Raw genomic sequence first — 21,656 nt, 5'->3', positions numbered from 1 at the left:
CGCTCCCGCCGCCGGCGGAGACCCCGCTGCGCGGCTGTGCGCGCCTGGGCACCGCCCCGGCCAGCAGGGGGCGGTATCGGCGCCTCTCCGCGGCTGGGCCCCGCCGGCGCCTTCCTGAGGGGACGGTCGCATGGTTCCAGGGGCTCCGCTAGCAGAGGTGCGCGCAGGGCACGTCACCGGTGGGACGCGGAGGGCTGTCCCCCACGGGCCTGGCGCTGAAGCCGGAGGCGGGGCGGTTCATCGCCCAGGGGCTGCTGCTCCACCGGCCCCGTGCCCCGCGGTGGCTCCCCCACCCCCGGCACCCTGCCTGCGCAGCCTCCGAGGCAGCTCTGGGAAGTCTGCCCGAGGGCAAGCGAGCCTGGCACCAGTGCCCGGGCGGCCCAGGGGTGCCCCAGCGCGGCACTGCGCCCGGCTTTGCCCGGCTTTGCTCTGGCACCCACAGGAGGAGCGTGGCTGGAGCAAGCCTTGGGTGTGAGGGAGCGTGGCTGGAGCCAGCCTCCAGCATGACGGAGCCAGCGCTCTTTGCGAGTGCTGCCTGCGGTAGCTTTGGCCCACGCGTACAAAGGAGTTTGTTCCCAAGGCAGTAACCTGTGAGATTCTGAACGACAGACGCAAAATAGCGGAGGCTTGCTTACATGTTTGAGAAAGCTGTGATTTCACTCTTCGTACGCCTCCCAGTCCACCAAGGCCTGAGCTGACTAAGCCTAGCTCCAGTTAACCACTAACAGCAACGGCAAGGCCTGGCCTGAAAACACTTGAAAGAGACAGCCGGGAACAGTGGCATGTGTGTCCTCAGCCACTGTGGTGTTTCTGGAAGGCCAGGCCAGGGTTACACTGCTTCAGTTTTCAGCTTGACATTTGGTTTATTTCTTGTCTGCAAGAATGCATCACAACTTTGGGGGATGCTTCTGTTGGAGAAAGTTCCCCTTTATTATGCTGTCAATGCAGTGGCAGCAAAAGTTTACCTTTAAAAAGTAATCACAACAATGCTGAGAGAAAAATCACACCACAAACCCCAAGCACCACCACATTACCTGGCTCTTTCAGTCCTAACTCCTTCAAGGCAGCTGACCAGATAACCACATAACAGGACTCCCCACCCTACTACGAGCTTTGAAACAGTTGAGGTGTGAAAGTTTTACAGAATGCGTTTAATTCATCACTGTCACACGCAGAAGACAATTAAATTCAAACCCCAAAGCAGAATAATTTTCATGGCCACCCAGCTCATCAGGCATGTATCTGTCATGCACTGCTTTACAAGTGGCAAGACAGCAACAGTCCAGGTCCCCAGGTTTGCACTTCATTTGGGTTTTGTGTATTTGCTGTCCATTCTGGAAGACCTCCCTTCTGAACCCAGATACCAGCAGTGCTGGTGACAAAGTCCCACTCAGCAGCATGTTGGCCACAGGGGGACTGCAATGACTCCAGAAGGTATCCTCCTCCCTCCGGAGTACTGTCCATGAACCCAGGCCATTTACAACCCTGGTATTCTCTAAATACCTCCTTCACACTCAGGCATATGCCATTGACATATACCTACTGCTCACAGTCCTCTTCCCAGTACACCCTGAAGGGCAGGAACACGGTTGTTGCCTATTGCTGTTATTCAGGACAGTATACCTTCCACAGCAGTCCCACAGGTCTGCAATCCACACTGCCAACATTTGCACATGACCTTCATTGGTCCGTTCCTATCTATACTCTGTGTCTCGGAGATGTGGTTGGGTACCTCTTTAGGCAACTGTATTGCAGCAGGCACAGGGGCTGGATGTGCAGGGGCAAGGCAGCTTCTGAGACCAGATGGAGACAGCCTAGGTGGCTCTCAGTGCCCTGAGCCAGCCAGTACAAAACATTAGTCACAGGATCTGAAGTGTCATTGAGAATCATGGAATGGTTTGGTTTGGAAGGAACTTCTAAAGGTCATTTAGTCCAACCCCCTAGCAATGAGAAGGGACATCTTCAACAGCATCAGGTTGCTCAGAGCCCCGTCCAACCTGTCCTTGAATATTTCCAGGGATGGGGCATCTACCACCTCTCTGGGCCACCTGTTCAGTCTGACTGGATTTGCCACTTAGTGCCTGTTGACTGAATTCATAGGTCAGTGCCCTTGCATGTGTTATGTCTTTGCTTAATGCTTAACATACATGTTTTTTTCTTCTTTTAGAAAAGTTGACAACAATGAAATATTCTCAAGCATCATCATAAAAATAAAAATAAAAAAAAAAGTGATTAATGGGATACCTGAGCTTGTACCAAGAAGAAAAACCACACACACTCAGACCCCAAATGGGAATGTCTCATTAGGTCTGCTTTGCAGGGAGGTGTTTGCCCTGCTGCTGAGCTGAGCCCTGGTAGCCTCTGCTGGCACGTTGATGAAGAGGATATTACAGCATGCCCCACAGGCCTGTGGGAGGGATCAGACCAATGTAACAGCAAAGGAGGCATCAGAACAAATGAGGGAGCACATGAGCTCCATTGCAGCCTGAAATCTCTGCATCTTCAGTCACTGCAGCTTGTTTACACACCTAATGAGGAGTGATGCAGATGGGAAGTGGGATTTAAAGCCATCACAGAACCTTAAAAGTAGTACAGTGGAAGTCATTGTTGTTACTCTTATTCAGGAGGACAGGAAATGAAAACGCATGAGTGTGGAGGCTTTCTGCTCCAGCCCTGAGGGGAATGACCCAGAATCATGAGAATATAGGCCAGATATTGAAGCAAAGAATGAGAAGCAGCAGGAGACAACAGAATATAATTTGTGTGGATAGACTGTAGCAGCCTCTGCAGAAAGAGTCACAAAACGTTTTATTGAGAGAATATTTTATATTGCTGTGGGCAATCCATCATCATCCACAAGCAGAAGTGGATAACTGCTGGTGAGACAGAGCAAGCTGCTTCAATGTAAACAGCACCTTTGTTACATGGTGGACAATGCAGTAGCATTTTGCTAACATGGACATTGTTTAGGGTGATAACAGTAAGCATAATAAGAGTTATGTGATTAAACAGAGCAAAGAAAAATATACATTGTGCATCACAGGGAAAATCTTTGCTTTGAATCAGTCCTCTTAGGGAATCAGCTGGAGTGTTGTTTTCTGAGTCACTTAGAGTTAGAAGGAGAGAAGCATTGAAGATCATGGCAGAGAACACTGGTGTATGGACCAAAGGATGAGCAATCCTGTTCCTCTTTGGAGCTGGGTGTATCACTGGATACATTTTTAAAGGCATAAAAATGGTCATAAGGACTTTCCAGGTTGTTAATAATCAGTAATGGCAAATTGGAAGCAAGATGATGGGAGAAAAAGGAGTTTATCACTGTAGGGTAGTGATGGGGATGGGACATAAATAATGAAATGGGGCTTGGGGGAAGGAGAAGTCATATCCCAGAAAGGAGTTACTGCACATGCTGAAGGGCAGCCTCTGCTTGAGGGGAAGGCTAGACAGGGATTGGGACACAGTCAAGTTAGAAGAAGAAAAAAGTCATCTCTGAGAGGATCCTGTGGATGAGAGTGAAAACCAAGACAAAGAGAAGATAAATGAGTGAGGATGGAAAAAGGAAACACGTGTTTGTGAGCAAAAATAGTTGCAGTTATAGGAAGCGTGTTGTGGAAACGGACTACTTGTCCCAGGTGGTTAACAGTAACCAACTGTAGTGTTTGCAAGAAACATGTTCAAATTGCAGTCGTGATGTCTTTGTGAAGTAGGTAAGCACTGACAGAGGAGGGAGGCAAAGACGGAAAGATCGAAAGGCAATGGAGGAGTCTCTGTTGGTGCGGGACTAGAAGATAAGCATCCCTCACGCTTGGCTCTGAGCTAGACTTTGTGTCTCTTTGTTTATGAATATACACTATGAGTGCCCCATGCTCTGCTGGCTCATCATAAAATACATTTGACCACTGAAAGAAATCACTGCCTAGGTCAAACTTCATAGTGCTGCCAAACATACCCCAAAGTGTACCTTGCACTGGACCCTTTCGAAACAAAGCGAGCCACGTGTTCTAGCAATCCCAAATGCCAGGGAGCAGAAAAGGAGAAAGGATAATTACAAACTTTAGGCTATAATGACAAGTGAAAGAGAGGACAAATATAAAGTGTTTACTGGACAGTGGGACTTGCTCCCATTGTAGCAAGATCTATGCCAACTAAGCTAAGCTGGTAGCTGTTCTTATCCCAGGAGGGAAATAGATATGTATTAATCATCTCTGCATTGTTATTACTGATAAGGTCACAGAGAGGGCAGGGCAGGAGTAAATTGCTCCAAAATAATTATATTGGTTTAAAAAAAATATATATATATATCTTCTCTATCAAAATTACTTTGCTGGCAAAATATGTAAATTTTTAAGACAAAGTGTTTGAGACCTAACAATACTGACTTGTTTTAAAGCTTGTTTTCACAAAAAATAGCTAAACTTTGCTCAAAAGAGTACATTCCCCTACACCTTTACTAACCTTCCCAGCCAGCAGTAGGCTTTGTAGGGACTCAGTCCCTGGCGCATTGTCAGCACAATCCCAAAGGTGTGGGTGATGTACTTTACAAATTATTCACTTCCTCCCTTCATTTTGTAGCAGCAGCAGCTCTTTTTACTGTAAGACTTTCTGGCTGCTTTTCCTATGCTTACTTTGGGGGCAATAGAAGTCCTGTCCCGGGACACAGCAGCTCTGTTGTTTCAGCACTCCTCATAAGTTGTTATGGGCATGGAAAAATGGTCCTACCTGGAACCTCAGTAGATCCCAACATGGGTCATAACTTCATAGGCAAAGGTCAGGAGTCAAATGTCTTTTTCAGCTTTATCATTGCTTGAACCTCCATATATTACTCTTGAGCTTTAGAATTGAAAGTATTCTGCAGAAACTTTCTCTAGTTAGAGTTGCGTAAGTTTGGCACCAGAGACTTGAACTGAAAATTTAGATCAAGTCCTGACTTGACTCAGGCTTAGTTCTGATTTTAATTTAACAAAAGACAAAGATTTGCAGGGCTAGGCAAAGATTTGAAGAAAGTAAAACTCTCTGCCAGTGTCCATGTGAACAGATCTTTAGCAGTAGTAGTGGAAGAAATTAAATCACTTTTTGAGGAAGAGTAAACCAACACGTGAAGATTTATTCACACAGTACAAAGTAGGAGTGAATCTGTAACCCAGTCTTGTTATGCACAAATTATTTGGTGCCACGGCATGACCATTACAAGGACTTAACCCCAGGAGTGTCTGTCAGGCACCACTATTAGTACTTTGTGTCTTCTCTTTGAGCAATCAGAAACGCTAACTACATCTAGTATATTAAACATGATTTAGGAGCTGCTTTTACAGCATGTTATCTGCACTAGAATTAGTATTATAGGCATAAATAATCAGCCAGTTCTAAATGACTGTAGAGCATGTTATCCCAAAGGGTTCTAAAACATTCCCAGAAGACAGACAAATAGCAGGCGGAGTTGAGTGTGCTGCACAAAAGCAGGGAGAGGGTAGGAGAGAAACTTTTGACCTAAGGCTCTAGGACAATAGGTCAGATCTCCTCCTCTCAAAGGGCTGCGTGAAATTTTGATGTCCATGCAAAGCAAGCCTGACCTCCAGGGTGGAAGTCTTATGTTGGAGTGAGCCTTCAGGAAGTCACAGGATTGAGGATATCCTTCTGCAATTTGGACATGTTCTTTCAATGAATTCCAGGACCAGGACACACAGTAGACTCCTACCCTGCTAATGAATGGTTTCCACACAGAGCAAGACCATCGGTTATGTAAGACCAGCTGAAACTGGTGGGGAGGAGCTAGGCTGCCAGTTGCAAATATACATTTATTGTAAGTTAGTATAAGGAACAAGTTGCTGACCATGGGCCATCTGCAGGAAATGTACTGTAGATGATAATAGTCTCTATTATGATAGACTTAACCAGAAACAGTTTTTGCAGAAAATAATGTCAGAAAATCTTTCATCTTCCTGTCTGTGACAGCAAGCCATGAGGTAGGAAAAAAATGTAGCAAACTCCACAGGTGTGGGTGACAGCTAATGCTGACATAGCTATAATGTAGGCAGGGGTTAAATTCAAAAGTCCTTCTGATTTTCATATAATTTCCCCTATTGCCCACAAACCACTTCCTTTGCTACCCATGAATTCTTTCCAATCTTCACAGTAGACAGAAGGCTGGTGCCTCTGCGTCAAGCAAGCATGAAGTCGGTTGCTGTAACTTTCTGGGTCCTCTGCTTTCAGTTTGAAGCCCTGTACGGTGAGTAGTATTTTGGATTATTCTCCTTGAAGTAGATGTTTTTATGGAATCTAACTTGTCCAATGATGAGAGACAGTAAATAAGGCATGTTAGCGAGGGGTTGGAGGAAGAGGTAGTTAAGGGAAACAGCTACAAAAAGACTGCTCTTGACTTTAATATCACTGGAGTTAGAGGGAAGAGATAATTCCTGCCAGCACAGGGCACTTGCTCTGAAACTAAAAAGTACAAGTTTTTATCGTTTGTATTCTTTAGCTCATCTGCTCAGTGTTACCCTCTAGTTTGTAAACCTGTCCCTGTTCAGACTGTAGTGCTCCAACCCTCTTCTCTTGCTGGGCATAAGGTCTTACGGCAGTGTGACAGTGAATGGCTTTATAAAGAGAAGCCAAGTTACTGATATTAAACCTGCTCTTGTTTGGGCAAAGAACTTTTATACTATGAAAAATGTATATGGTATGGAAGAGTGGATGAGATAATTTTGGTGCAGGCTTGAAATGCAGAGTGATTTGAAAGGGAACGTAGCATTCCTAATGCTGTTTGAGAAGGCACACAGTGACAGCACTGATATCAGTCCAGCCATAAACATGGATGTAGTGCTTTACCACAGCTACACAAAGTAAAATACGTTTATCTGTAGCCTTTCTGAAACCTACATACTACTGGGCCAGGATGGAAATACATATAATATCTAATTAAGAAGAGTCTTTTTTTTTCATACTGTCCAAGGATTTGGTATGATGTGTTATACAAGTAGGACCCGAGATTTAGTGCACACAGTTACTAAGCGCCATCTAAACATGTTTCTTCGAAGGTCATGCCAAGGGCTATTGAGTACATTTGCTTCTGTAATTCTAATGTTACAGGATAGGTTTTTAGTCCCTCTGCAGAATTTAAGTACTCCTGAGGTTTCATACAGAACTTAAGCTTTCATTTAAATAAAAACCAGTTTCCAGCTCTTTAGGTGATACAGATACGCTTCTGAAGGTTAACTAATACAGTGACAGTATACTGTGCTTTCAGATAGATTGTGAAGATGAGTGAAATCACAGGGATGGAAGGATTGTGATCAGTACCTCTAAAAGGACATGAGCTGCTTTTTCTCCTCGAAAAGTTATTCTTAAATCTACTAACAAAAAAGCCTATAAATTCTGTTAAATATTTCTCGGCTGGTCAATTTAGCAGTATACTTGACCAGCATACTTCTACATGTGGCTGGAACTATCTAAAAGGCCCATTCATTGTGGGAAGAAATAGGCTGCAATTTTAAGGATGCAGATAATTGTTCTATCTGGTTCCAGCATTTCTCCCTTGTTTCTGCCTTCCTTCAAATGCGAAGGGTAGGATTTGGACACGGGGCTGGGGACAGGAGATGGCAGGAGAAAGAGACTGCCTGTAACAAGAAACGGTATCAGGTTTTTTACCTTACAGTGCTTTCAGCATAAAAAGTACTAATTATTATAATTCTTGCTAAAAAGAAAAGGGTTGTAAAAGATCAGCTTTATGTAAGACACATTGAAATGATACTTTCATTTAGAGAACAAGGTAACACTCCAGAGAGTGCTGCCAAGCACTGTGGCAAGGTTTTGGGAGTAAAAGCGGAGTAACTTCTGAGATTTTGATTTTGGGTAGTTTTTGTTGGGTGGTTTAGTTATTTGGGGTTTTTTGACTTAGCGATTAGCAAGCCCTGCTAGTGATCTACGGATAGTTTTTTTTCAATGTAAATAGGTCACAGAAGATGATATATGTGTATTATGATTTGATAACCCAGTTGTGATAAAGAAATCCTTTGTAAGAGCATGGAGCCTCTCTGGTGCCTGTAGAGAAATGTAGCCAATGGGATTTTGTAGTACAGCGCTGTAAGATTCCATAGCACTTGAGGCCCTTGCTATGAAACTTTGCACACAAGCTTTTGCATGCCAGCATTTGCAAAGCATTGTCACACATTGTCACACACAAACAACATTGTTCACCCACAAATCTCCTGTTGTCAATACAGGAGGAAATCATGGTAATTTCTTAGAAGGTGACTGAAATATTATCAGGCACAGCTGCTGTGCTAGTGGTATATTTTCTAAGAGTTTCCATATTTCACAACATATGTTATACCATAGAAATAATTGACATTATAGATGGCTTCCTAGAGTAATTCTGGCCATTACGTGCTTTGCCCAGAAGCACTGCTTTCCTCTTTTAATCTTTGATTCTTGAAAGATAGGAACGTGTTAGTTTTAGACATATGACTAATGATACTGAATTGACAGTGTCATCTTTCAGAATGCCTTGAAAGGTCAAAGCTATAGCAACGTAAAGGAACTGTGTGTGGTTTCATTACACATTTATTATTAACAAAACAGGCATGTTTGTTTTAAAGGCAAGGTCTGCACTCTCCCTGCTCATCTTCAGAGACAAACACACCCAAGTGAAATTATGCTTGTTCTTTGTATTACTTATCTATCTCTTTTCTGAGAGCAGGGGCAGATAAAAAAAACAGCAAGAAAAAGAAAAGCAGGGGTATTCTACTCTCCTACCCTAAACTCCAAGTTTTAAAAATCAAAAATGATTTTAAAATTTCTGTTAGGATCAAAATGTGTAATGGATTGGTGATGTTTGCAAATAGCATTGGGTCTGCCAAAGAACAACCAGAAAGCTCAAAATTGCAATTCCATTAAATAAAAAATAACCTGCCTTCCATTGGCCTCAGTGTCCAAGCACACTACCACAGAAATTCCCAAACCTCTGCCGTAGTGCTTTCCCACTGCAGCAAAGATGAAATCAAGACGCAAATTGTCATGGTTTAACCCCAGCCACTAACTAAGTACCATGTAGCTGCTTGCTCACTCCCCAGTCCCAGAGGGATGGGGAGGAAAATCAGAAAGAGATGTAGAGCTTGAGGGTTGAGATCAGAAACTTAATAATGGAAATATAATAATAATAATAATAATGATGATGATGATGATGTTAACAATAATAGTACAGTTATAATGAAAAGGAGGGAGAAGGGGAGAGAGATGAAATCCAAAAGGAAAGGAAAAAAGAAAACAAATGATGCATAATACAGTTGCTCACCACCCACTGACTGATGTGCAGCCAGTCCCCAAACTGTAATCACCAAGCCCCAGCCAACCTCCCCAGTTTATATACTGAGCATGACATCCTATGGTATGGAATACCTCTTTGGATAGTTTGGGTCACCTGTCCTGAGTGTATCCCCCCCTCCCAGTTTCTTGTGCGCCTCCAGCTCTCTGGCTGGCAGGGCCTGAGAAACTGAGAAGTCCTTGACTTAGTACAAACATCACCCAGCAACAACCAAAGCCATCAGTGTGTTACCAACATTGCTCTCACACCAAATCCAAAACTCAGCACTGCACCAGCTACTGAGAAGAAAATTAACTCAATCCCAGCTGAAACCAGGACAGAAATGCACATGACTGTAAATACATATACATAGAATGTACACACACACACTCTTTCATAGTTTAACACAGCAAGATGTTACTTTCATAGATACATTTATCCCTTGGATTGACATCTGAACCACATTTGCCTTCACACTCTGCTTCACGTGAGGTGAGCCAGGAACAACTCTATGTAGCTCCACAGTGTGATAATGCTATTAAACGAATGAAAGATTTTTTTCCCTCTTGTCTCAAAACCTTCATATGTAATTGAATTAGCTCTTTCATGAAAAATACCAAAAAGGATCCTTATGGCCAAATGTAAGCAGTTTTATTACTGAACCAGTGAGATTCTTCTGTTCATTTTTAATAATACTGTGATGTAGTCTTTTATTCACATAGTTTTTGAGGTAGTATTAGGGAGGTTTGGTGAGTGAATCTCTCAATATTATTGGATGATTAAACCTTAGTTTCCTATCTCCCATCCCACAGTACATTTGTTCTGACTGTAGCTTGGTAAATGACATCCCAAATGTGTCTGGCCACTAACCACAGAGTGTTACAGGTCCATAGGATTACCCTAGAAATGAACCAGTACAGACAGGCACAGGAGAACAGCAATGAGGCACAAGAAGTGGGGAATAAACCACCTTTTAGTGTGCAGGGGGAACATTCACATTAGGAGATGATGCAGAATAGCTAGTGAGTTGGAAATTCATATCAGATATCACCCGTTGTGGTCATCCACTTAGACAATTTTGTATTTTAATCTCGGGCACTGTTAATCTCATTTTAAAATGCATTCTCTTTATACTATGCTAAGCACTCTTCTGTTTCTGTATGGTTACTTGTTTCAGAGGAATACTAATTGCATCACATTTACCAAAATGCTCATTCAGAGAAATACATTACTGAGTCTGTCTTGAAAATAGGAAGTTAAGGCTTCTGGGCCTGAGAGGATGTGAAATGATCTTTCAGCTTGCCAGAAGGTCACATGAACTACATGGTTAATGGCCTCTCTGCCCTTTTCCATTAAAAACAAGGATTAAAACCATGATCTCTGACAGGCATTTTAAACCACCTGGTATGAAAGGGCAATTTCATTAGCCAACAGCAAAACTGAACTATTCTCAGAGAAAAGCCGAGAAATGAAATTCAAAGCTGTTGCTTTAGCACTCAGAGCAGGGTAGCCCCATGCTCCTCTGGGGTTTTGAGGGAATATGGCACCGCTTGGCTCTGTAGCTGCCCTGACAGAGTCAGCATCTGCCTCTCCTCTCAGATGACCAGTGACAAATGTAGAGGTCTCAGCTACAGGTGGATGCTTCTCAAAAGTAGCAGGTCAACTTAAGTATTCACCATGCTCCCTAGCTTCTGCTATAACAATACACTTGGTTTTTTTCTTCCTTTCCCTAAATAATTTGCTGTTGGGCCTAATTTTAAAGGTATATGTTACCAAACTACAGAGCATTTTAAAAGACCTTTACTTCAAATACTGTTCTCATAGCTGCTGCTTTCTTTCACCATACAACATGCAAGTCATCAAGAACTGTTTCTTTATTTGACCTTTGCTTTCAGCTTTTCAGACTATATACCATTATAAGGGCTTGCACTTTCTGTATCTGTGCCTTCAGCATATCTAGAACTCTATTTCACTGTGGCCTGGTGAGTTGTGTGTTTTGTCTGTCTTATCTTCACATCAGTGGTACAAGATGCCAAATACCTTGTCTGTTATCACACACTTAAGTAATAGTTCTGAGAGAAGTACAGGTATTAGAACTGTTGCAGAATTAGATAAGGGTGCTGACTGTGCACAGTAAACCAGGAAGAATGTGATAACTAGGAAGAGGGTAAATCAATCAAAAAGATATAACAATTTTTATTGCTTTCCAACTGAGCATTGTAAAGCGTCTTCCAGAAGTCCATTAGCTTATATGTCACACTAAAAATACTTTAAACAAGTATTCATTACAATGCCTTTGCCATTGGTAGTAACTGGGGAGCAAGAATTCAGAGAAGGATAAAACATGCACACTGAAAGATTGCCTCTGTCCAGAAAGAGCTGAGAGCATACAAAGGTACCCAAACGAGAATAATCTGTTCCTGTGAATACACGGGCTGGTTGTCAAAGGTAACAGGTGCTTTTGTTATCAAGAAAAAGATTCTTTATACTGTGTAATCAATTCAATACCTGGCACAGTTGGGGACCTACTTTGTGTGGATCTAGACTACCATGTAGCAGTAACCACAAGAATAGGATGGTGCATAAAAGTCTTTAAGTATTTGCCCCATATTTCCTTATCATCACAAAATCCTGATGTAGAGTATATTTCAGTCTAAGCAGTCCCTGAAGAACTTACTTAGGCTACCAGAAAACAAGGAAAGGCAAATACAGTTTGTTTTCTACTTGTCTGTGTACCTGTCTGTACCTTTAATTTTAGGGGACTGCAAAAAGAGAAATTCCAAATGAAACACTATAAGGCTGTGCTATGCTGCCAGTACTGACATACAAACCATTTCAAAGTGGTACATGGCACCAGCCAGCCAGGAAATTCCACTCTCAGTACTGCCATAGTGGGTGGTGATGGAGGCAGTGACTTAAAAAAACAAACCTAGAACAATTATTAAAAATGTGCCTGTCTCCTGTAATGGAGGCTGCCTATGCACAATGGACTGAATACAGTTTGATAATCTTGAAGAGAAAAAGTTGATATTGAAAAAGGAAAAAACCTGTATGTATTGCTTGAATATTTTCTTGCTGTATGTATTGGAGCATTTTTACAGAAATTCATTCTAGATGTGCCTTAAGAAGACATGTTGATGCAGTGTTGAGCAGTGGGGGAAACAGAATGAGTGTAGACCAAAATTGACACTTTGGTCTGGAAATGAAGTATGATGCTGGCTCGTTGCAGGCTCTGTATTCATGAGAAATCAAAAGTATGCTTTTTTTATTTGGGGACACATTTTCTCAGTATTTTGGGGGAAATTTTACTTTCATCTCAGCTTCTACTTATGAAGTACATTTATTATTTTGCAGAAGTCTTTTAAGAGCTAATACATGTCGTGTGTATGATCAATATTCGTTCCTGCTTAATGCATTTTTTTTCTACTTTGACTTTTATATTTTGTGCTTTTATCACATCGTATAATTTTATAGTGTAGCACATATAGGATCATATAGGCTAATGACACAAATTAGAAAATAACTTCAGCAACTTAACATGGCATAGCTCAGCCCCTGTTCTTGCATCTCTCTTCTTTACTTTTAAATAGGAAAAAAATTTGTATTTTTCAGGAGTTGATAGCTGCTCATCAAGACCGTGCAAAAATATAGGTAAGACACATTTACATAATTAAAGTTATGGTTTTAAATGCTTTTCTAGATCAGAAACTACTGCCTTGTATTGTCCTCTTTTTTGCAGCACAGTTTAACGCATTTTCATCTGAGCGAGTTTCCCATGCTGTTGGTTACTGACTTTACAAAGTCAAACTGGGAGGTAGCAGGAGGTCCTTGGTCAGTTTATTTTCTTTTTCTTCTCCAAAAAATGTGCAAAATGAGAGTGGCACAACATCTGAGAGTTTTTCAGACAGTTTTTGGGAAGGTCAAATGTGGTTTCTGGATTGCATGTGTGTGCATGCACATAGTGACATTTGTCCTCTACTCCTCCCATTAGTGATAAAGGTGCTATAGCCATTGAAGTAATTAGGTTTAAACTTTATGTCATGCCTCAAACCACTGTCTACTCTGGAAAGGAAAGATAAGTCTGGTGGTTAAGGCACTTATGTAGGAGTTTTGTCTTCATGTCCCATTTCAAGTTTTCAGCTACATCATCAAACTGGCTGGCTGGCTTAAGTTTCAATCACATGGTTCACTTGCTTTGTTTAAATAGTTTCTTAAGATTTTGGGGATTCTTTTAATTGCTGTGTGAGTCACCATGCTTATTGGTTTTGTTTCTTCAGATCAACCTCATGTCTCTGACCCCCAGGTGATGGTGGAATTTGAAAATGGAAACTTCAAGTTCACATTCCCCAACCCCAAAAATGTGAGTGAGTTCAGCATGACCCTCTTCAAAGGGAATGAAAAGAAGGAGATCTGTGCACTCCATTTGAGTGAAGAGAAAGTTATCCCCAAGAGTAATGTCACTTACTGTCAGACAGAGCATTCAAATAGCAGCACCAGTTTCATTCTTAAAAATCTGGAAAGCAAGCATATTGACATTTATACCTACTGCCTGGAGATGTTCTTACCCCCTCCTTACATAGAATGCCGGCTGAAAGAAACCTATTTGTACATCCAAGGTAAGTTAACTTCTCTTCTCCCCTCACTTCAGTTTATTGGTAAGTAGACATTGGGCATAGCAATGCTGCAGTGAAAAGTGTGACTGAAGTTTGCACAGGTATTTCTAAGACAGCTTAAAACTACTTAGCAGGGGGCTGATAACAATGGAGCTGTGTTGGCAGACTGCTCAGCATGGCCTCTCCATATTTATTCATCTTCTTGGTCAGGTTTTGCAGGCCATGCTGAGTTCTGCATATTGTTGGTGGCACCCAAGCTAGGTAGACTATGTCTTCTGGAGTACTGCAGTCCCACCTTTGCCTGCAGCAGAAATTTCCCATTGTCCATTTTCCAAGCTGCTGATTGTAAATCTTATGATTTTTTCTAGTTGTTAAAAAAAAAAAAAAATCCATTCTGAGAGCTATCTTCATATGCTTAGGATTACAAAAAAAAAGAGCTGTCAAGTATCTGTGATAGTGGTGGTATATGAGACTGATGCCACATCAAATGGCCACTCTGATGTGAAGAAGATGGTGTTCTCCTCTCTGAAGCAGGCCTTCAGTTTAGAGCCTTCTTAGGGCAGAAGAGGTCCACAACTACTGTGAATTTTTTGCCTTTTACTGAGAAGGGCTTGGACTAACTTCAGAAGACTCACTGCACAGGCTTTAATTTTGAACTGCCTTTCGCTCAGTGGATCTTTAGTATATTAAGCTGGAAGAGTTAATAGTGGTTTTGCTTACACCCCTTCTTGGTTCTTTATACAGTTCAGTTGCAACATGGTACTGCCTGTTGTCCTTCTGTTGCTATCTTTTCCTTTCTCTCAACACCAGGACTAAACAAAGATAGAAGCTGAAAAGCTAAGGCTACAATTATGAGGTTGCATCAAATTATCTCTCAGCCTTCTCTGAACTTAACAGCTTCTCAGAATCAAGCTGTGACATCCCTTTTGGTCTGCAGTGTTTCTGAAAGCTGTCAATTTCCATTTGTATGGATAGCCAGATGCTCATAGCTATTGCCAGATGTTTCATGCCCTATCATGTCTTCTCCCAGATCTGGGCAAGGATAATCTTGTGTCCCTCAGTTTGCCTTTCTATCCAAACATGACTGACAAAGTCCCCCCTTCTTTTGACCAGGCTGCCCTTTAAATCATCTATGGTACTCACTGAATGTAAGCTTAAGCCTTGCTCAGATCTGAAATACCATCATGCTCTCAAGCCTGGCTTGGCCTCATCTACACTTGCAGGCTGTGCACCAACAGTTTCAGCTCTCCTGCAAAACTGCAATGTTCTGCTTCCTGCTGAAAACACTTTTCCAAGGAAAATCCTTTGCCAGAGCTCACGTTTGCTATTTTATTGATATGAAGAGAAGAGGGGAAAGAATTTTCAGTTAGGTATAGCAGGGTTGGGGTTGGGGGGGAAATGCAAATTTTCTGTAATGACTGTTTTTCCTCCCCATATCCAGACAAGGAAGACTGCATTTCACTGGGATTCATGTCATGGATAATTATTGGCCTGATCATGTTTGCCATGATTTCCTGTGTCTGCTGTGTCATAGCCTGTTGCTTAAGGAATAAGGTAAGCAAGTCTATGAGATTCTGCAGAACTCTCCTTCCAAGGGTCATGGATGGGGAACTTAATGATATTTAGAGGGTGGGACAGGCGTATACTCACTCAGCGTTTGATGTGTTTTTTGACAAAGAGACTGAGTTGTTAATTTACCACTGAAATCTGGTTATTGATGACAGCGGCTCAGATTTAATTTTTTTAAGACAAAATTGTTTATTGATTTAAAGGCTGGGAATCAAAGGAAAGAGGAGAAATGCTGCACAGGTCAGCAAAATTACTTTGGTAAGCAATTCACCTGATTGTTTTCCTCAAGAAGGGAAAACAAATCATAAGTGGAGCAATTCCAACTCTGTTCTGGAGCAAAGCCACTTAAACAAAGAACCAGGTGGCTCAGGAAAGAAAGGAGACCATGGACATTAGTTGTTCTTTTGGACAATGAAGATTTTTCATTTTCAGTTGGTTTTATTCCAAGTTTTCTACGTGAGTGCCTGTCTATTCTGACTTTAATATTCCCACTGATGACAGTCAGAATAACTGCTCGACTTAAAGAACAAAGGCAGGAGTGGCAGAGGTTAGTGACCACAAATTAAATTCATGGCATTTTCTCTCTGTTGGCAGAATCAGCGGTGTGAATCCAACTCCCATGAGTACAACAGTGAATACATGCCCATGGCAGCAGTGAATGTAGCTAAAAAAACAAGAATCTGAGGTTGTATTAAGCCTAGTTGTACTTGTACCTCTGCTTCTAGCTGTTGCAAGGCTTTCTCTGGGAGGGAAGGAGCTGCTTGCTGTGTCTCCCTTTGATTCTACGTGGGTGGGTGGGTGGGATTGTTGCAATAGCTTGTTAATGGCGTTCATGCTGCCATGTAGCAGAAAGAGGCAATGAAAAGCAAAATCTCTGGAAAACTTCTGAATTGGAATGGTTAGCTGGTTCCTAGAAATGCAACTGCTTCACATCAGTGCAGAGTAATGATCTTATGCATGAGGAAGAGATGTGAAACCATTCCATTCATATTCTTTAGATGATTCATTGTACCCAAAATCTCTCTGGGGAAGTGATTTGTTAGATTTACTGAGTGTTACTGGCTAAGGGTAAATAATCTGTAGAGAATGAGGAACTTCCTAACTATTTTAGGCCTTGCATGTAGCCAAAATCAGTTTTGGATACAGAACAGAATCAGGATTTGGGGTGATTTAGATGTACGGGGGTTGCATGTAACTAAATTCTCCATTCCTATTCCAGGAACAAGTTGCTTGTGGCATGGAGGTACTGGCAGCAGAGGTTTCTAGCTACTTGAAGCCAGACAATGGGAAATCAGCTTTCATGATGGTCCCGTGCTCAGTCATGGAACACTCACTCTAGTACTGTACTGAGCTGTGTTCTGCTCTAGCCTTGTGCATTAACTGGCACGCTGCCTGATCCACTGACTTGTACGTGAAATGCTAACGATGTGTTAAAGATGTCAGCTTTTAGTTGAAGAAAATGTAGTGAGTTTGCTTGACAGTAGATTCCTGTAGTGCTGCTACAGGGGGAACCTTTTTTATTTTCTACAGTCTCCATGATAAACTTTCCACTGGGGACAAAAAAAAGGGAAAAAAAAAAAGGCAAAAAGAGACTACCTCCAATGCAAATCCTCATGGCACAGCCATGAAGGACTGTCAATGTATTGTGCATGCCCTTTTCTTAGGGCTACTTTAGCCTGATTCTATTAACTCATCCTCACGCTCACTGTCAAACTTTTTAGCACCACACTAGGAGAGTGCAGTATGCACACACACTGTCCTGCACCAAGCTATGGGACAGCAGGGAACAAAAAATGAGACACAGTACATCAGGTATGTGCATCTGCATTTTTTGTGTTTGTGCTATCAGTACATCTTTGTCATTCACACCTTGGGGCTCCTTTTATGTAATTAAATTCTGAATTCTTTTACTAACTGAAGAATATATTGCAAGACTGCAATTGTTCTTTAAATCAGTTCACACCTGCAGGGTCAGTCCCTAAACTAGGAGGCACGATCGATCTCTCCTATTTGTATGTCTTGCAGCACAAATACAGCAGTGTCCATAAGTCCAGTGTATTCATGGACTCTGCATTGCAATTATCTTCCTCTTGTGGTTGACACAAAACATTTACCAGTTCCCCAGTGGGTTCAGGGGTTACTTGACCGGCCTTAAATTGCTCAGAGCCTTCAGGATGAATGAAATGATCAGTCCTTCATGCTCCTTGTGAAATCCATCAAAACTCTGACCATAAATGACCAGCTGGGAATCCAGCTTGCATTTGTTGCCAGACACCTTTTGTCTGCTGGAAGCAAAGCAGTGCATTGATTCTGAGTTTCTCTATAATACATTCGAAAAACAAATACTAGTCAGAGGACACTGTTGTAAAATGTACATATCCTACTTGTCCAGCAAATGGAAGGCTCGTTTCAAATCTGATAGGGCAAACAGGGACTGTCAGGCATGAAGATGACATAAGCTGATATGTCAAGAACAGGGTTTTCCTCAGCAAACACCTAAATACGGAGAAGTATTGCAAAGAGAAGGTGCAAGTTGTTAAATGTGACATCAAGCAAAGGGGAAATGAGTAAAGTATCAAATGAAGTGGGGACTGCCAATTTCACAGTGGGTACCCTGCTTAGATAACCAGCTCCTAGGCAGACATGTAAAGGGGCACTCTGGTATGTTGGGTAACATTACATTCTCTCCTATAGTTCCCCACATAACCTTTGCCAAATTACTTGGCCTTCACAGCAAACAAAACTCTCTTCTGTACATCCGCAAATATACTGATTTAACCATGTAAAAAAATATTGATAAAATTATTGCCTTTGAAAGTTACTGTCTTTGAAAATTGTTGCTGAAAATAGCTAACCCCTACTGCCTATGAGAAATGCTGGATGCGAGACCCTATGTAATAGCAGAGTCCTTTCCCCTGTGACATTTCATGAGACTGAGAAGGAAATTCAAGGAATAAAGAGTTACTGAAAGAAGGAAAAGCTTGAGTTTTGCCTTGAGATGCTGCTGGATAAAGGACAAATTATTTAAGTCTGAGCAAGGTAGTTCAAAATACATACATGTTGCTCTGGAGAGATAAATGGTTTATACTCATTGAAACAAAGCTTTTGGAAGTCTCAGGTTCCATCACTGCTTTCTTTTTGAAGAAGAGATTTTTATTCTTAATAAATCACTTTTTTATTATGCCCAGATGTCCATAAGAAAGTTCATGTATGCATGCATGTTGTGTGAAAGAAATAAGCTCTATAAAATCCACATGCAATAGTGTGAGAGTACAAAGCAATTTATCCCTGTGTAGCATCTTAGTGGGAAACAGGGAAAGAACTAAGGGGAGAGGACATGAAAACCAAAAATTTGGATCTGTTTCTATGCAGTGAGGTAATGACACTGTTCGGATCTATTTGTTTCCTTTTATTTTCATGAGAAAGTCTATTTTTCTATTGTTCCATCTCTTCTTCCTTTCTTTAAACCCCTTATGCCATATACAGATAATGTTCAGGATTGCTTTGGGACATTTTTCAGTTTCTTTCTGCCGTTCTTCAATGCCTCCAAATCAAGAGGAGCTGGAATAAGATAAAGAATGACAGAATGGGGAAAAAAAAAACTATGAAAAAAGTAACATGAGCTGAGTCTACAGACTGTGTGACAAGAAAGAATTAAAATAAAAGGAAACAAAAAAGGAGTCAATAAGAGTAAACAAAAAGCCTTATAATCTAACAGGTCAGCATTTCAAAAAGGAAGAACTCTCTTCGGAAACTCCTAGTTTTGGGAAAACACAATTTTAGCAGAAGGAAAAAAAAACCCAAGTGAGAGTATTTTAGCCAACTCTTCCACAAAATCCACTTTCACGACAAGCAGAAGCATGAGTAACATCGAAATAATATCCAAGAAATCAGAGGTTTGAGGGTAAAATAAATTACTAAGACACAATCTCAGGCTATGTTTTCTCTGTTTGATAAATAATGGTTCAGGATTGTAACAGAAATTTTACAATTGTATGACAGTCCATGATGGGGGTTCTACAATCTGTCCCTCTCCCTCTCCACCTTTGCCTTCTATTGCTTTATGGGGAATATGACTGAAAAAGCATTTTGGCTGGGGCTTTTCCAGGAACTGAATCCCTAACAACAGTGTTTGTGTAAAACCAGGTTCTGTCATACAACATATAACATAGGACTCAGTATCAGTAAGATGCTTTCATCCTTTCTGATTTATCATCCTGTAAGTTGTCCCACATGTATTTACACTCACTGATGCCCTTTAGATCTTCCCAGTCCATACCAGTATGAAGTCAGTAAGTCAGTAAACCAAATAGGTATGTACAGCAAAGAACTACTCGTAATCTCATTGCAGGTTAAGTCCTGAAATAAAAATTTACAACTTGAATAAATTTAATCTTGCTGAACAGATAGTATGACCTAAGGTGAACAGGTGAAAGATATTAAGGATGACAGCTACGGCTACTCCAAAATTTAAGGAAGGATAAATGACAAGAATATCCTAATTTAAACACCTGTGTTTCTTGAGAAGGTTTGAAATCCAGACCTTGAGATATATTTTGCAAGCTTATCTTCCCAGCCTGAATTATGAACCCAAATCTGAATGCTCTTGGAGTTTAATGATTAGATTCAAGACCATTATTTTGTACTAATATATAGCACTAGGAATGAAATGACACTATGAAACATTGCGGGGCGTTTTCCCTTAGTACTGGTATTCGGTTAACTTCAAACTTCAAGGAGTTTTAAATTCTGTCATACTTCTTACAGGCTTTTACAAAGTTTAATTAAGGCTGGGGAAAAGAGGCTTTTGAACCAGAGTAAAGCAAAGTGAATTGAAACAAGGACTGTACACCATTATTATTAGTGTTTTACAATGTGGAGGGTCCCTTATGCATGTGAATCTGTAAATTGCCATGTAGAAGAGCACAACAATAATAAAAATTAAAAAAATAGAGGTAATGGAAATTATTTAGTTAAAAATAAATCAAATCAATTTGTGGGGATTTCTGTCCATATAAAGTTTACTGGGGAGCTGGATCTAAGTCTTTGCCTTTGGTTCACTTTAACTGCAGTGAGGCACTCTATATACTCAAGTCCCTTGAGCTGTCCAGTCCATCATTGCTATAGCAGTCTACTCACTGTCATAAAATTTTCCCATTTTCTTGAAAGATGAAATTTTGAGATCTGTATTTATGTTCTGTGATTATGAGTCCAATTCAGTGTGGGGTTTTGGTTGGAGAGTAAGGAGAAATAGGAAGGATTAAACAGGATTTCTGGCAGAATGAACTGGACAGGTATGAACTGGAGATAGGAAGAAGAGGTCAGGGGGTGAACTTCATCTAAATGAGTATGCCTGAGCTATTTAATTCCTCCTGGGAGCCACAAGATCTTGTATGGCTTGAGATCAATTTTTAAAAAGTGATAAATCAGCTCTAATTATCAACAAGAAAGATTTAGCTGCTGCACACATCAAGCATAATAATTTTTAAAAACTGCAAACATTAACAACTTTGAAATACAGAACATCTTCCACATATTAAATCCTGCATCGGTCCTCCCAGTTTTTAGTATGCTTTTGGCAAATCCATCACCAATGATATTTCATCCTCTGCCCCAATGTGTTGCAGGAGCAAGTTTCACTGCAGCTTACGTAGTTTGTTGCCATCTCTCAGAATTGAGACAGAATTTAATGTCTGGATTGTGCAAAGACTTGCAGGGGGGTATTTCCCTTTCTCCCTGCTGAGAGGGAAGGCTGATTTGCTGCCATAGGGTTCTGAAAAAGTGTCTGAAACACTGAGAAAAGTGGAAATGATAGCTCCAGCTGACGAGAGCGGGAGGGAGCATATTACCTTCCAAAGGTGGCTGTTTAATTGAACATAACCTATGGAGCATGAGAATTCTACATAGTTTTCAGGATACTGAAGCCAAATTTTATAGGAGGAAGCTCAGAACTGGGATTCTTAGACCTTTTCCTGGCTACTTCCCTCCACAAAATATAAGGTACTTGTGTTTATCTATTCAATCAAATAATTTTCCCTTTGTAGAAAAAAAAAGAAGAAAAAAAAAAGACAGGATTTGCCCATTAAGGCTCTTTTGGGCCTGAGTAAAACAGGGGACATTGCAGTAAGCACCTGGCTGAGTGCCAGCAGAAATGCCTATGTTGATCCTCCTATCTA

The 21,656-nt window shown here is 41.2% G+C and overlaps 1 protein-coding gene across 2 annotated transcripts; it reads left to right on the top strand.

Moving 5' to 3' along the window:
• Nucleotides 1-5,948: 5,948 nt before the first annotated feature.
• On the top strand, nucleotides 5,949-20,434 carry LOC102057821 (inducible T-cell costimulator). Of its 2 annotated transcripts, XM_055719245.1 has the most exons (7): nucleotides 5,949-5,963; nucleotides 6,134-6,226; nucleotides 12,911-12,949; nucleotides 13,576-13,914; nucleotides 15,353-15,465; nucleotides 16,075-16,165; nucleotides 16,700-20,434. In XM_055719245.1, the coding sequence occupies exons 2-6, from the start codon at nucleotides 6,169-6,171 to the stop codon at nucleotides 16,162-16,164; spliced, it is 639 nt and encodes a 212-aa protein (XP_055575220.1). In that variant the 5' UTR covers nucleotides 5,949-5,963; nucleotides 6,134-6,168; the 3' UTR covers nucleotide 16,165; nucleotides 16,700-20,434. The 2 variants fall into 2 exon arrangements, with proteins under 2 accessions (XP_055575220.1, XP_005442996.1); XM_005442939.4 differs by lacking the exon at nucleotides 5,949-5,963 and having other exon boundaries at nucleotides 6,102-6,226.
• The last annotated feature ends 1,222 nt before the right edge of the window (nucleotides 20,435-21,656 follow it).

Source organism: Falco cherrug, chromosome 8, assembly GCF_023634085.1.
Source record: "Falco cherrug isolate bFalChe1 chromosome 8, bFalChe1.pri, whole genome shotgun sequence".
NCBI classification, from domain to species: domain Eukaryota; kingdom Metazoa; phylum Chordata; class Aves; order Falconiformes; family Falconidae; genus Falco; species Falco cherrug.
The sequence above is the reverse complement of the archived record's forward strand: the minus strand, read 5'-3'. Positions and strand labels throughout refer to the sequence as shown.

Coding starts and splice junctions, on each gene's coding strand:
- LOC102057821 (XM_055719245.1), top strand. CDS start 6,169: ATGAAGTCGGTTGCTGTAACTTTCTGGGTCCTCTGCTTTCAGTTTGAA. Junction 6,227..12,910: donor TCAGTTTGAAGCCCTGTACG/GTGAGTAGTATT, acceptor TGTATTTTTCAG/GAGTTGATAGCTGCTCATCA. Junction 15,466..16,074: donor CCTGTTGCTTAAGGAATAAG/GTAAGCAAGTCT, acceptor CTCTGTTGGCAG/AATCAGCGGTGTGAATCCAA.